We start from the raw sequence: 14404 nt of genomic DNA on the forward strand, positions 1-14404 counted from the left end.
GACCACGCATCCGTAAAGCACCTAGCGGCTAGGTAATCAAAGCTGATCTAGGGACTTTAGCGCACAGTAGCGATGACAGCGACATAGCGGCGGTTTCTTTGAGTTTCGGTTTTTGTATCGCGCTTTTGGGCGTGCTGTATGCAGCTCGCTTCCCGCGCATATTTGGAATCGCTCACGGAGCTGAACTCAACGTAGCTCTGAATGCAGAGGTGTAAAAAGAATATAAGATAGTTTAATAGACAAAAAGAAGAAAATAAGTGCCCACGTTTGAGGATAAAAGCTGCCGCGAGCGTCCTTTCAAAGGTAAAAAAAGAAAACGCCAATTTTTAAAACTGAAGGAATTGATGTAACGCAAGAGATAAAATGAAACCTGTGATTTTGTAAAACGAAGGAAACAGTTTTATTTAAAAGCTTCACTTTAAGTAACTTTTAAGTAACAAAAAAAAAAACAGCCGCCGCAGTTCACGGTCGAACGTCGGAAACCCGAAGGTACGAGAGCACTTCCTTCAAGCAGTACTTGTTGAGGTGGTCGAACATTGTCACTTTCTTCTTACTTTTGCGCCCTGGTAGGACGCACACGATCTCCTCCTTCACCACTCCCGTAATCCGGAAGTAGTTGTCCTCGACGAAGCGCTCGGCTTCCCTTATCAAGGCCAATGCGGAACGCCCACTGCTTGCTCCGGCCTTACTCAGTTCCTGGTGAAAGAACGTGCTCTCTTTGTACACTTCGAACGCCTTGGCTCCAGGCTTGCCAACCGTGTGGGCCAGTACAAACTCGATGGCTTGCATCATCATGTGCATGTTGCGGCGGAGACGTTCCCTGATCTTGAATCCCGCGCTACTGGAAGTCGTGTAGCCCAGTCCCATCATCTGGATCATAGGGTTGTTCGCAATGCCCGCACTGAGGACACTCAGGCTCGCCTCGTCGGCAGAGGGTCGGCCGAAGGTCATGCAGCAGAGCGTCCTGTTGACATCCAGAGCGGCGGCGATGGCCGTGCAGGCGCTCATCCGGAGAGATCCACACTGGACGCTGAACCACCAGATGCTTCTGTTCTTGGCCAGGCCTTGGAAGATGCGGATAAGGCACAAGGTGGTCACCTTTTTGGTGATTGTCACCGCCCTGATGGTCGTGGTCGCTTCGAACAGCCGCGCCAACGCGGCCCCATCCTCGATGTTGAGGCAGCAGTTGATCTCCACCTCCTGGATCGACTTGTTCTCCTCAAGCGCGGAGCACAGGTGGTCGATGTCTGGGCCGGACGTACACACGCACAGGTACTGGAGGGTCTCGTTCAACCGGAGCGTGTGCGACAGCTGCTTCATGGCGGGGGAACCCCAGACGAACAGCTGCACCCCGTGGAGGGTCTTGTTGGATGCCAGGGCGCCCGCGAAGGCGTCCACAGGACTCCTGCCGCTGTAGGTGGACTCCACAGTGGCGTTGAGTCGCTGCAGCGTCACGTTGGCGGCAACCAGTCTGGCCAATGAGGCGATCCCGTTCTGGCCAAAGCAGTTGGCAAAGAGCGACAACACCTTGATCGTTTTGTTGCGAAGCAGGGACTCGGCGACGGCTACGATTCCAGAGTCGGAGATGACATTGCCGCACACGTGCAACTCTTCGAGCTTGGCGTTCACAGCGAGCATCTCAGCGATAGCTTGTGCTCCTTCGGCCCCCATCGCGTTGTCGCGCAAGTCCAGGACCATGAGCGAGTTGTTTACCTTCAACGCGTCGGCCAACGCCCGTGTCCCTGTAGGTCCAATGCTGTTGCTGGCAATCCTCAACGCTACCAGCGTGGTGTTCTCCGCCAGTGCGGACGCTATGGCCACCGCCCCTTTGGCTTGGAGTCTGGACCTCTGTAGAGTAGCAGACTTCAGCGTCTTGTTCTGCTGAAGAAGCTTCGCAAACTGCTGCGCTCCGCGTATTCCCACTGTGCTGATCTCCAGCTTGATGAACTCGACCGTCTTGCTGGACTCGAGCGCCTTGAACAACGCGACGACGTCCACCACTTTGAGGCCGACCTCGACCAGGGACACTTCCTTCAGCGTCGCGGCCGACTGGACGTAATCGGACAGCGTCGTCACGTCGCACTGGCGGAGTACAAGGTTGGAGATCTGGACGCTGTGCAGGTGACCGCGCACAGCGGCCTTGATGAGGCCGTACGCCTCGTCCCTCGTCATCATCTGGCCGTCCAGGTGGAACTGCTCGAGCGCCGTGTTGGGGACCAGGTGGGCGAACATCCTCGGCTTGAGCGCGAACAGGCGGCCCGAGTACCCGCAGTGCACGTAGTAGATGCACCGGTGGATCGAGAGCAGCTCTCCCAGGAGTGTGGCGCACACCAGACCGTAGGCGGTGACGCTCGGGTCGCACTGGGGCGCGAATGTGCAGACGGACAGCTTACCGGGCCGGCTGTGGCGGAGCTCGACGCCGATGTGCTGGAAGAAACGGTTCCAGACGCCTGCTCGTTGGATGAGCCAGCAGCCGTGCTGTCTCTTGGGCGGACCGTCGCCGGCCACGGTCTCGGAGAAGTCGGTGTCGGTGCAAGGCTCTCTCACGTCCAAGTCGAGGCGCCTGAAATACGTCTTCAGGCTGTGTACATGGGTCGGCTTCCTCATTTCGGGGTCAGCCTGCTTCTGGGACCTCTTGCGTTTCATGCTGGTAGACATGGAGTACGGCTCGGTATTTCTCTTGCTCGTCGACCACCCCCAGACGACTGGTCATCGACGAACCGCTGTACTAAAACGACGCTGGCGTCGGTCAGGCTTGCGGCGTAGTTCCCGGGTGCTCCCGGCGACACTGTGCTGCGGGGTGACCGGTGGTCACAGCGGCGTCCGAACGAAGAGCGCGGGGCCCGTGCCAGCGGGTGACTGAGACCGCGCAGCGTTAACGTTGTCTTCTTCCAGAGCACGGACCTCGGGCGGGGAAGAAAAAAATGTCCGCAGACGCAGCGCGCTGCACTGCAAACTTCTCACAGCAACCGCCGCACACGAAGTAAACCCTACTGTGGCGCCGAACTGGCTGGACGCGCTTGGCACGTGCAGATCAGCGCGGACTGCAGGCGCGTCGCTGCTTTTCTCTTCGACATCAACCGCGTGACTGACGAAAAATGGCGTCCAGCAACGAGCCAGGGCTCGTCTGCGCATTTGCCACCGGACCGCTGCGGCGCGCAGCGGTTGTCGATGTGAACCTCCTCAGGGAACGAGCGTCTTTCACTGTGCTGGAAGCAGCGCCATCTGGTCGCGGCGGGGAATGACGCGCCGAGATAAGAACGCCGCTTTCTAGTTCCTGGCCGGGCCGTTTTTTGGGAGCACGCAGCAGTGACGCACCATTCTTAGTCACCGCGGCTTAAAAGGCGGTGCATCTTGATATTGCTGCATGATATTGTTGTGGTATGATATCGCGCTCGTTGACCGAAAGGCGTCTTCTGACGTGTCCAGATGAAGGGGGGACGGTTTTGAGGGAAGGAAGCGACGCAGTGACTGTCTCGTATCTCGATGGGCACCCGAGCCGCATCGTAAGGGAAGGGATAAAGGAGGGAGTGAAAGAAGAAATGAAGAAAGGTGCCGTAGTGGACTCCGAAAAAAATTCAGGGGCACTTTCTCTCTAAAGTGCTGCAAGGCGAAAGCGTTTCCTGGCCACTGTTCGTTTTTATTTACTTTTTATTTTTCATATCTTGTTTTTTATGAATTTTTGCTCCTTTTCTTAATTTCATTGTTTTTTATTTTTATTTTCACATCTTCTTTTTATTTTTCTGTTTTCCTTTTCTTGACTTTACTCCTTTTATTTTATTTATGAAGCGCATGCATTCACAAGATGCGCCTTTATTCATGCTGGAACCTTGAGCCTTTTAAGCAGTGACGCCGAAAGGCGGACGAATCTGCCGACGCGTCTGTAGACACGGCTGCCGACGCGGGCTGCCGACGCGTCTGTCGACACGGCTGTCGACACGGCTGCCGACGCGGGCTGCCGACGCGTCTGTCAACACGGCTGCCGACGCGTCTGCTAACGACAGTATGAGGCATTAAAGGCTTTCGCCTTAATTTCGACCACCTGGGGATCGTTAACGTGCACTGACATCGCACAGCGCACGGGCGCATTTTGCGTTTCGCCTCCATCGAAACGCGGCCGCTAGCATGTTTTTAAGCTCACGTATGTAGGTGCACAAAACCTGTATTTGACAAGACCCTGACATACATAGGAAGAAAGCAGAAAGACGAAATTGCCAGCAACCCGCCGCGGTGGTTCAGTGGTTAAGGCGCTCGTCTACTGAGCCGGAGTACCCGGGTTCGAACCCGGCGACCGCGCCTAACGCAAAGGCGCCCGTGTACTGTACGTTGCCAGGGCACGTTAAAGATCACCCGGTGGTCAAAATTGTTCCGGACTACGCCACCTCTTTCTTCTTTCGCTCCCTCCTTTATCCCTTCCCTTACGCCGCGGTTCGGGTGTCCACCGAGATATGCGAGACAGTTACTGCCCCATTTCCTTTCCTCAAGCCAAATTTTTTTAAATTTTCAGTTGCTGGACTTTGCCTTTCCTTGATGCCCATAAGGAAGGCTTTTCGAACGGCAACGCCATTGGGTTTCTTTGCTTTGGCTGGTTGGTTGGTTGGTTTTATGCGAAGCATATTAACGTAGGTTTCGGGCCTTCGCGCGACGCCCGGCGGTGGCTACCATTGACCTTGAAGTGAGATCACATGATGTGACGTCACGTGATGACGTCACACCGGCTGCAGATGGGGCCTCATATCGTACCGTCGGACGTCGCCCGGCGGAGGCCTCCACGCTTCGGTTCGCGCCGTCGCGCGCGACGCGGCGGCGGCGCCACCATCGCTGCATCACGTGATATGTGACGTCACGCCAGGGATGAAGCGGCGCGCGCCCGCCGTCTCTGTGCCCGCAACCGCGCCAGCGTCTTGGCGCCGGGCGTGTATGCGATCAAGATGCCTCCAAACGCTAAGGACGTTAATAATAAGAATGCAAAACGAAGGCTGCTTCGCATCCACTGGGGCTTAACCTTGATAAGCCTCCAACTTTTTTTTAACGTCCCAAAGCGACTCAGGCTATGAGAGACGCCGTAGTGAAGGGCTCCGGAAATTTCGACCCCCTGGGGTTCTTTAACGTGCACTGACATCGCACAGTACACGGGCCTCTAGAATTTCTACTCCAAAGAAATTCAACCGCCGCGGCCGGGATCGAACCCGCGTCTTTCGGGTCAGCAGCCGAGCACCATAACCACTGAGCCACCGCGGCATCGCTTTTGCCGCTACATTTCTTGCAATTTTGTGCGAGCGATTGAGCCATATTGAAATGTTAAAGCGTTCGCGTCCCGAGAAACGGACGCGTCTCTGTAGTGGCCATCAGTATTAAACGATTCACTTTCCTTTCAATGTGTGCGACTCGTTCACTGCGACGTCGGGATGGTTTGAACGCCGCTGCATGCTGCGGTCCGAAGTATAAAGGCAGATGCGTTTCATCATCATCAGTCTGACTACGCCCACTGTAGGAAAAAGGCCTCCCCCATAGCACTCCAACTAACCATGTCCTTCGCCAGCTGCGGCCACCGTATTCCAGCAAATTTCTTAATATCATCCGCCCACATAACTTCCTGCTGCCCTGTGCTTTATTTGCCTTCTCTTGGTATCCATTCGGTTACCCCCAGCGACCAGCGGTTATGCTTTCGCTTTGCATACCCTGCCCGAGCCCATTTCTTGTCTTTGATTTCGACTAGGATGTCATTCCTTTCTATAGCCCACTGCGTTCTCCTCAGTTCTAATCACCGTGTTACAGTAGCCGTGTTTACATAATGCGACTGCAGCGCATCGTACCAACTTCCTGGCGCATCGCCTTCATGTAAACAGCGATAATGCGCTAAGTCGTACCGATGCGCCAGACGGGGTAGATTGAGATAGACACGTCGACTTCCGCGGTGAATGGAAACAGGTTTGTAGATGCCCCTTCTCCTTTCTGGGGGGAGGGGGAAAGGGGGGGGGGGCTATACAATACCCCCTCACCCGGGTAACAAAGCAGAACGCAGTCAAGATGGGAGCGGCTGGCCCATTCCGCCGCGTTCTAGAACGCTGTGGCCGCGTGCAATGGGCGAGAACTCGCCGTACCGCCAGACGATGCGGTTGCGGTACATGTCTGCGCGAGATACGCTAGAAAATACGATGCGCCACGGCCAGTAACACTCATTTCAGTTAAAAGAGGACTGTTGTTGTTGCGACTGAGAGAAAGATGAAAAAGAAAGTGCACGGGCCTGCCGACTGGCTCGAGCCGAGATACCAACGCTGCCACGTGCAGATAAGATTTCAAAGATTGAGAGGAAGTGTGAAAGGAGAGACGCGCGTCGCAACAACCGCGTCCGCCGAAACGAAGACGCTGGCTGAAACAACAGATACCCTCGACCCCAAGGGGACTCATGCATTCCTCGGAAAGTTTATTAAAAAATTCAGGGGGCACTTTGGCTCTCTAAAGTGCTGCAAGGCGAAAGCCTTTCCTGGCCACTGTTTGTTTTTATTTACTTTTTTATTTTTCATACTGTGTTTTCTATTTATTTTTTGCTCCTTTTCTTATTTGTGACGGAACAGCGCAAACACCGGGACAAGAGACAAGCGCTGACTTACAACTGGTTTTTATTTCGAAGAAACACTGCTTCTTATACCTTCTTCCCCCTAAAAAAAAACAACAAATGCGTCACAACCATATCGTTCAAGCGTCAAAAAAAAAACATAAGATAAATAATCACAGAGATTTATAATCACATTTTTAACATTTCAAATTCTTTCTTAGTCAAAGCAACAGACGGCGTGCTGACACAATCGTCGCGCAGACTCGCTATCGAAGCTGCCTCGATTATTTCCCTGACTAACTGGTCTTTGTGATTAGCCAAAGCTTTGCATTTCTGGAAAACAGGTGCACAACTTGTTGAAGGGCAATCTCTGCAATGAATTCCCAGGTTCCGGCAAGCTTGCTCGAAATTAGCTTTGCGTTCTAGTAGCCTTTCGTTGATGCACCTACCAGTCTGCCCTATGTATTGTTTACCACATGCCACTGGCAACGAATAAACAAGGCCTTCGGTGCACTCCACAAAGGGGGATGGATGGATGGAAGGAAACAACTTTATTACACAAAAAAAAAAATCTTCCAGGGTGGTCCCCTACTGGTCCAGGAGTCCACGGGCTAGTGCTTCACGTAAAGCCCGATCCACTAGCCATTTCTGGCCGGCGGGCTGAGCGGTCCGTAAAGCAGCCTCCCAGGAAGAATGAGTGGGATTGGGGATGGGGGATACTGCCTTTGGGGAAGGAAATTCCCAAAGGTAATGGAAAAGTGTGGATTTGGGCACGCCACAGGTGTTACAATCAGGAGGAAAGGTGGGGTGAAAGCATGAGAGGCGGTGGGGTGAAATAAAGCAGCCTGTCTGTAATTGCCGCCATGTGGCGCTGGATAAGGGCGACAAGGTACTGTGGGGTGGTGGCAGTGTCATGCGGCTGAATTTGTAAAATGTGGTAATTTGGTGATATGTAGAGAGGACCGAAGGGGCTTCTTGCGCTGGGTTGGGTGCCTGATCCTCCGGGGTCCGGGAGGAGAGTTCTCGGGCCAGCGCATGAACGCGCTCATTACCGGGGATCGAGGCATGCCCAGGGACCCACGACAGAGTAACCGTTCGGTCGAGAGAGGTGGCCGTGGTAAGAATACGGTGTGTTGCCGGAGTCGCCACGCCCTTTAGGTAGTGGCGGTACGCGGCCTGTGAATCTGTGCAAATTTCTGTTATGTTTTTGTCAATGATGGAGTGGGCCAGAGCAAGTGCGATGGCGGCTCCTTCCGCCTCTGCAGGCGAATTAGTTCGAATAGTGGCAGCGGCCCCCACTGTGCCGTCTTCATAGGCTGCGACTGCCGTGAAATATCCTGGTTTAGAATTTTGTGCCGCGTCGACATAAAGGATATCGGAGCGGTTGCTGTATGTTTTCGTGTAATAGCTCGCTCGTGCCTGCCGCCTACCGTGATGGAGACTAGCACTCATATTGCGCGGTAGGGGCTTCTGATATATGTGATCCTGCGTGCGCAGAGAAATCATGTAAGGTGTAGGACTTGTTGGGGTGGGAATTGGTGGATTGAGACGTAGCTGTCGCAGTAGGCATTGTCCTGTTTCCGTGCGACTCAGGCGGACTAATTGGTTGGTGCGCTGAGCCTCTATTAATTCCATCACTGTATTGTGGGTACCAGTGGCCAGGAGACGTTTCGTGCTAACCGTCCGTGGAAGACGTAAGGCAGAGGTGACAGCCGTGCGTATTAGGATGTCTGCCTGTTGTCTTTGCCGCTGAGTGAGTATGTGGTATGGAAGGTGATATGTAATGCGGCTAATGATTAGTGCATTTGTCATATTGAGGGTCTCGCGTTCAGACAGCCCATGATTGCGTGCTGCCACCCGCCTGATAAGTGCAGCGACCTGTTTGGTCTGTCTCTGCAAGAGCTGAAGGGTGGCGGTTGCATCGAGTGTGTTGTTAATTAGAAGGCCGAGAATCTTCACCTGAGGCACAATGGGCACTGGATTCCCGTACATGTGCAGTTCAATCGGGGGGTCACTGGGGAGGGGTTTTAGCTGCAGGAGTTCCGATTTATTTGGAGAGCAACGGAGGCCTGTGTTTGCTAAATGAGTGGTGGTGATGTCTATGGCAGATTGCAGGATATCCTGGGCTGTTCCAAGGGATCCTCCCGTTGTCCAGAGGGTTATATCATCTGCGTATATGGCTGTGTGGAGCCCTGGGACAGCAGCAAGGGCCTTTGCCAGTGGCGCTAGGGCAATGTTAAAGAGTAAAGGTGATAGAACCGCCCCTTGTGGGGTTCCTCGGTTAGGCAGGGGGAAAGGCTGGGAGGCAATATCCCCAAGGTGGAGGTCTGCCGTGCGCCCCTGAAGGAAGGCCCGAATATATTGCCATATGCGGGTGCCACACCCCGTGGTGGCTAATGTCGTGAGGATATGGTCATGGCTTATTGTGTCGAAAGCCTTATGGATATCCAGGGCCAGTATGGCTCGCGTAGAGGCTGTACGACGCTTAGTGCAAAAGAGGGACTCTTTAAGCGCGAGAAGTACGTTTTGCGCCGAGATGTTTGGGCGGAAGCCGAATTGAACGTTTGAGAGAAAGCCTGTTGTTTCTAGGAATGGTTGCAGGCGATTGAGAATGACGTGCTCGAAGAGCTTGCCGACACAGCTCGTTAAGGAGATGGGGCGCAAATTTTGGAGAGTGAGGGCTTTGCCCGGTTTGGGTATAAATCGCATGCTGGCATGGATCCAGGCTGATGGGAGCGTCCCAGCTTGTCAGTGGTTATTAAAGAGCTCCGTGAGTTCCTGGAGGGAGACATCGTCCAGATTGAGTAGTGCCTTGTACGTTATGCCATCCGGCCCTGGCGCCATAGAGCGGCGAATACTAAAGAGTGCTCGGCGGACTTCGTTTAAGGTGATGTCGATGCTTTATCGTGCATCCCTGCTTCTTTTTGGTCGGGTCGGAATTGACTCGTCTGCACAGACTTTTGAGTTTGTTAGGAGCAGTCATCACTACATTCACGCCAGCTTTTCGACCTATGCTCTTCAGGCGATGGGAAACGTAGTGAATATACGGTATTGCTACTACCGGCCTCCTTTCTTTTTGTTTCTTTGCCTCATCTTGCTGCTCGGGCCTAGCCTGCATCAGGTGCTTTTCCTCTTTAGATACCAGTGGGATGTCCAAATCTCCCACACCACTGGCTTCGTCATTACCACCCTGATTATTTCTGCTACTGTAGAGATCAGTGTTCTTATCCATATTGGTGATGCCACTGCCCTCCCTATATCTTAGGGCGTGCATCTGATCCTTGATAATGCCCAATTTCCTCTTGACCTAGTTCAGGCGGCCTCAGTTCTTTAGAGCCTGTTCGACCTCCATAGAATACTTTTAGAGCGCAGATCTTTAGCACCCGTTTGTGCGTTTCGCGGCGTCGCCGTCGCCGTTGTCCGTTGAAACCAGCAGTGGACATCTTAGTAGCGCTTTAAGCTGCGAAACCAATGGAGCGGGAGCTTGGAAACCAAAGGAAAGGCGCATAACTGCCCTCTTGGAACAATGGACACCTCAATCGTGCTTAATCAATCGTACCTCAATCAATCGTTACGTGGCGGTAGTGACAGATGTGCGCTGCATGCGTTGCCATTGACAACGTTGTGTCATTTTGAGGAAAGGAAGTGCGCATAACTGGCTCCCTGGGTCAGCTGACGCCTGAATCGCGCTTATAAGTACAGTACCCGTCAAAAGTATACAGCCCAAGATGTTTGCTTCTAAACTGTTTTGAGCGGCTTCCTAGCACATCTAGCAGTAAAAAGCTTGGCAGGAATGAGGACTCGAAGTCATTTATGGTTCGGGAGATTACGGTCGTTTAGGATGCATAACTAGGCACACTGCAGGAACCGTAAGCAAACCCCTTGGGCTGTACACTTTTGACGGGAGCTGTACGTGCATGGGGTGATAAGAGAGAGATGTGGGCTGCAGACAATGAGAACGTTGTGCCAGAAACACGGCGCTGAAGTCATAGGTCGCCGGCGTTCATTGTGTTATTGGCGTTTGCGTCGAGAACGGTGAGCGAACTCTCGCGATCAACCATTAACTGCCACCTGCAAAGATGACAGGGTGGGAGGGGACTTTAATATAGATATCATCATCATCATCATCATCATAATCAGCCTGGCTGCGCCCACTGCAGGGCAAAGGCCTCTCAATGTCTCTCCAATTAACCCTGTTCTTTGCCAGTTGGGGCCACCGTATCCCCGCAAACTTCTTAATCTTATCCGCCCATCTAACTTTCTGCCGCCCCCTGCTGCGCTTGCCTTCTCTTGGAATCCGCTCCGTTACCCTTAAGGACCAGCAGTTATCTTTCCTTCGCATTACATGCCCTGCCCAAGCCCATTTCTTCCTTTTCATTTCAACTAGGATGTCATTAACCCGCGTTTGTTCCCTCACCCACTCCGCCCGCTTCCGATCTCTTAACGTTATACCAGAGTCCCTCAATACTTTAAAGTATTGAGGGACTCTGGTTATACCTATCATTTTTCTTTCCACAGCTTGCTGCGTTGACCTTAACTTAAGCCCCATAGGTGAGTACCGGTAAGATATAGCTGTTGTGTACTTTCTCTTCAGGGATATTGGTAATCTGCCATTCATGATCTGAGAGAACCTGCCATATGCGCTCCACCCCATTCTTATTCTTCTAGTTATTTCCCTCTCATGATCCGGATCAGCGGTCACTACCTGCCCTAAGTTCACGTATTCCCTTACCACTTCCAGCACCTCGCTACCAATTGTGAAGTGCTGTTTTCTTGCTAGACTGTTGAACATTACTTTGGTCTTCTGCATGTTAATTTTAAGACCTACCGTTCTGCTCTGCCTGTCTAACTGATTGATCTTGCTTTACAGCCCATCTCAAGCGGTTCGTAAATGAAGTTGAGAAGTCTGGGAAAACGAATAATGAATTTTGACAAATTTTGAAGAGATTCGAATGAAAATCGAGGAAACAAAGAAGTGAGGGTTAAAAATTATTTAAAAGTAATAATAATAAATAAATGTCCTCGGTGGGATCGTATCTGCGCCTCGTATTTCGTGGTTTGTCGGAGATTCCGACGAAGAAGAAAAATATTACACCGAAATCGAACATTTTTAGCCCCTCTATCACGGACACGAGAGCAGCAACGGTGCGTGCGGCGCAGTGCCTAAAATGGAGATGCTAAGAGACATTACTTCATTCGCACAATTCGTTCTCAGCTCGTAAGAGTTCACTTTATTGCACCGACCTCAAGCGGCGCAAGTGTCACAAAGCCAGAGAAAGTAGAAAAAGAAAATGCCTTCCAACCAACACGACGGCGCTGGTAAGTAAATAAATTCATTCGTAATCGAACCATCCAATACTCTTAACATAAAGCACTCATCCCATGTTCACCCACCCATCTCACAGTAGACGATTTGTTCTGATTTTTGAACTGCCAGTATTCAATCCGATCTTTTGTGTGAAGAACTCTTGAGTATCTTTGGGGACCCGCCTGTGTCTTGGCCAATTCCGCGCAGTGGATATGCGCCATTTATCACCTGAGCATAACTACAACAACAGATGCAGATTTTGTCGTGGCAGCAAGACACAGGAATGGTTTGGTTTGGTTTAGTGGGGTTTAACGTCCCAGAGCCACTAAGGCTTCGAGGGACGCCGTAGTGAAGAGCTCCGGAAATTTCGACCTCCTGGGGTTCTTTAACCTGCACCGACATCGCACAGTACGCGGGCCTCTAGAATTTCGCCTCTATCGAAAATCACCGCCGCGGCCGGGATCTAACCCGAGTCTTTCGGGTCAGCAGCCGATCGCCATAACCACTCAGCCACCGCAGAAGCTAAACGGGAATGACAATAAGACGTACAGCGAATTGACCAGGCCTGTTGGCTAAAGGAGGCCTACTCTGCCTTACTGACTGCCAACCTGTGTAAGCGAGTGGCAGCGAGCAACGACCACTGTCTTCAGCTGATTTCGCACGAGCACTGTTGTGGTAATTCACCTCCACGCTTCCATCAGTGACTGCATTTTCTAAGGGTTCCTTTTCTGTTGTATTCTCCTAACCCTGTTTCATCAGTGAGCCTTGCAGGCCACTGAGGAGAAGCTCGCTTTTGGTGTTGTTTTCTTGTTTTGTTATATTAATTGTCGCTGCTCTTTGTCTCCTTCCCTGTTTTGTTTTGTTATGTCACTTGTTGCTGCCGTTTGTCGCCATCTTCGTTTCATCCCCTCGCTCTATGAAATTTCGCTTGAAATTGAGTTCTCGTCCGTGTAAGGACACGAACTCTTCGTGCTTCTGGGTAAGGTTCCTGCGAAGTCAGCGAGAGGGGACCATCCAGTTTTCCAATACGTTCCTTCTGCAAGGCTTCTTCCCATCGCAAGCTCTCTACCCCTGTCTCAAAAACTGGAGTCATACTTGCACCCCCGCTTGGGCTAAATATCTCGAAACTGTCAGTTATCTGAATACCTTGCCGCACCCCGGTAATCATACACTCTAAAACACGAATATGCCTATATGGGAGTAAAAAAAAAGGAGTAATCTGTTGGTTATCGCACCAGTTTTAATAAAAGGGGGTGTGCTAGAGGAAATATTACTCCCTTTTTAGTCATTTCTCTTCAGAGTGTAATACATCGCGGCACATCTTGCTAACCGAGCGAATTTGTCTGTCTCTTTGCTGCGAACTTCTTGGTTATAAATATTTGTTTAATTTTCAGAGGAGCGGCCCGAGTAAGCAGAAGTGGTAATTTTTTTACTTCTCGCACAAACTACTGAGAACTATACTGTTATGCCTGCACCTTCTATTTCACTCACTGAAACGGAGTGTGCTTAAGTTACTTCAGTTGCATAATTATTTGCGACAAGGCTATTATAACGAAGGCTGATATTCTTGCACTTCTCGATAACCTAGGCAGTTAAAATAATGCTTTTTACCGCCAGCAAGCTAGTGGCATCCGAACAATATATTCAGACCCTATGCGAAGAACATCAACCTAGTGCAAAAATAAAGGAAATACAAACGTGCTCTGAGCGGTCATTGCACTTTATCAGTGACAAATGACCAAGCAGTTATTCTCCTCAAACTATAACAATTTATTCTGCTGTTGGCTTCCCTGATAGCCTGATAGTTTTTGATTTGGCTTCGGTACTGCATAATGTAGGTCAGGGTCAACTAAGCCCGGGGGGGGGGGGGGGGGGGGGAGAGACTTTTTCGACAGACGCCAGCCAGATCATGAGTTTTCATTAGTAGAGCTTTCTGCATTGATATCGTTTTATGTAATAAATAACCTAAAGGGTAAGTACTTAAATAATAGACAGATTCATTCCTCTCCTAGAAGTAAACTGCGACTGCTGCGTTAAGTGCCGACGAAGCGATCTGCTCTTTCGTGGCTATCGAAGTTCAAAGAAAGACAGCGTGATTAGAAACTTTGGATGGACCAACAAAGCTTATTGAATGATCTGGAATTGTCTCTTGCGAGGAGCATTGCGTATGTCGAGCAGTAAAAAAAATCAGGGGGGCACTTTGTTGACCTAAAGTGCGGTAAGGCGAAAGCGTTTAGCGCGGCGTTGCTCTTTGTGTCACTGATGTGTGGTTAAGATGTTAATTAAGTACACAATTGTTTGTTAATATTAAATGCTGGAGACACTGGAGGGCGTTTGTGAGGCATCCGTCTGATTCGACGCCTTTCTGCAAACACTCTCCAGCGTCCTAGACAAGGAGAACTCCATATGCGTTGGCAGGAAGGAGCGTAGTCATTAGCACGCTCGGCTGAGGAACGGAAGGATGGTGGTTCGAATCCCATCGTGCACAAAGATTCTTTTTCTGGTCTGACTAGAAAAAAGCGTGACACCTCTGCTGA

General features: G+C 51.3%; 1 protein-coding gene across 1 annotated transcript; it reads right to left on the reverse strand.

The window, feature by feature from the left end:
• Nucleotides 1-376: 376 nt before the first annotated feature.
• LOC149330550 (uncharacterized) lies at nucleotides 377-3351 on the reverse strand. Its single transcript, XM_089561174.1, has one exon. It carries the CDS (start codon nucleotides 2656-2658, stop codon nucleotides 463-465), a length of 2196 nt encoding a protein of 731 aa, XP_089417300.1. The 5' UTR covers nucleotides 2659-3351; the 3' UTR covers nucleotides 377-462.
• Between the last annotated feature and the right edge of the window lie 11053 nt (nucleotides 3352-14404).

Source organism: Amblyomma mixtum, chromosome 9 (assembly GCF_055824585.1).
Source record: "Amblyomma mixtum isolate Tamu chromosome 9, ASM5582458v1, whole genome shotgun sequence".
Taxonomy (NCBI): domain Eukaryota; kingdom Metazoa; phylum Arthropoda; class Arachnida; order Ixodida; family Ixodidae; genus Amblyomma; species Amblyomma mixtum.

Bases quoted from the DNA above. Each gene is read 5' to 3' on its own strand.
- LOC149330550 (XM_089561174.1), bottom strand. From the start codon at position 2,658: ATGTCTACCAGCATGAAACGCAAGAGGTCCCAGAAGCAGGCTGACCCC.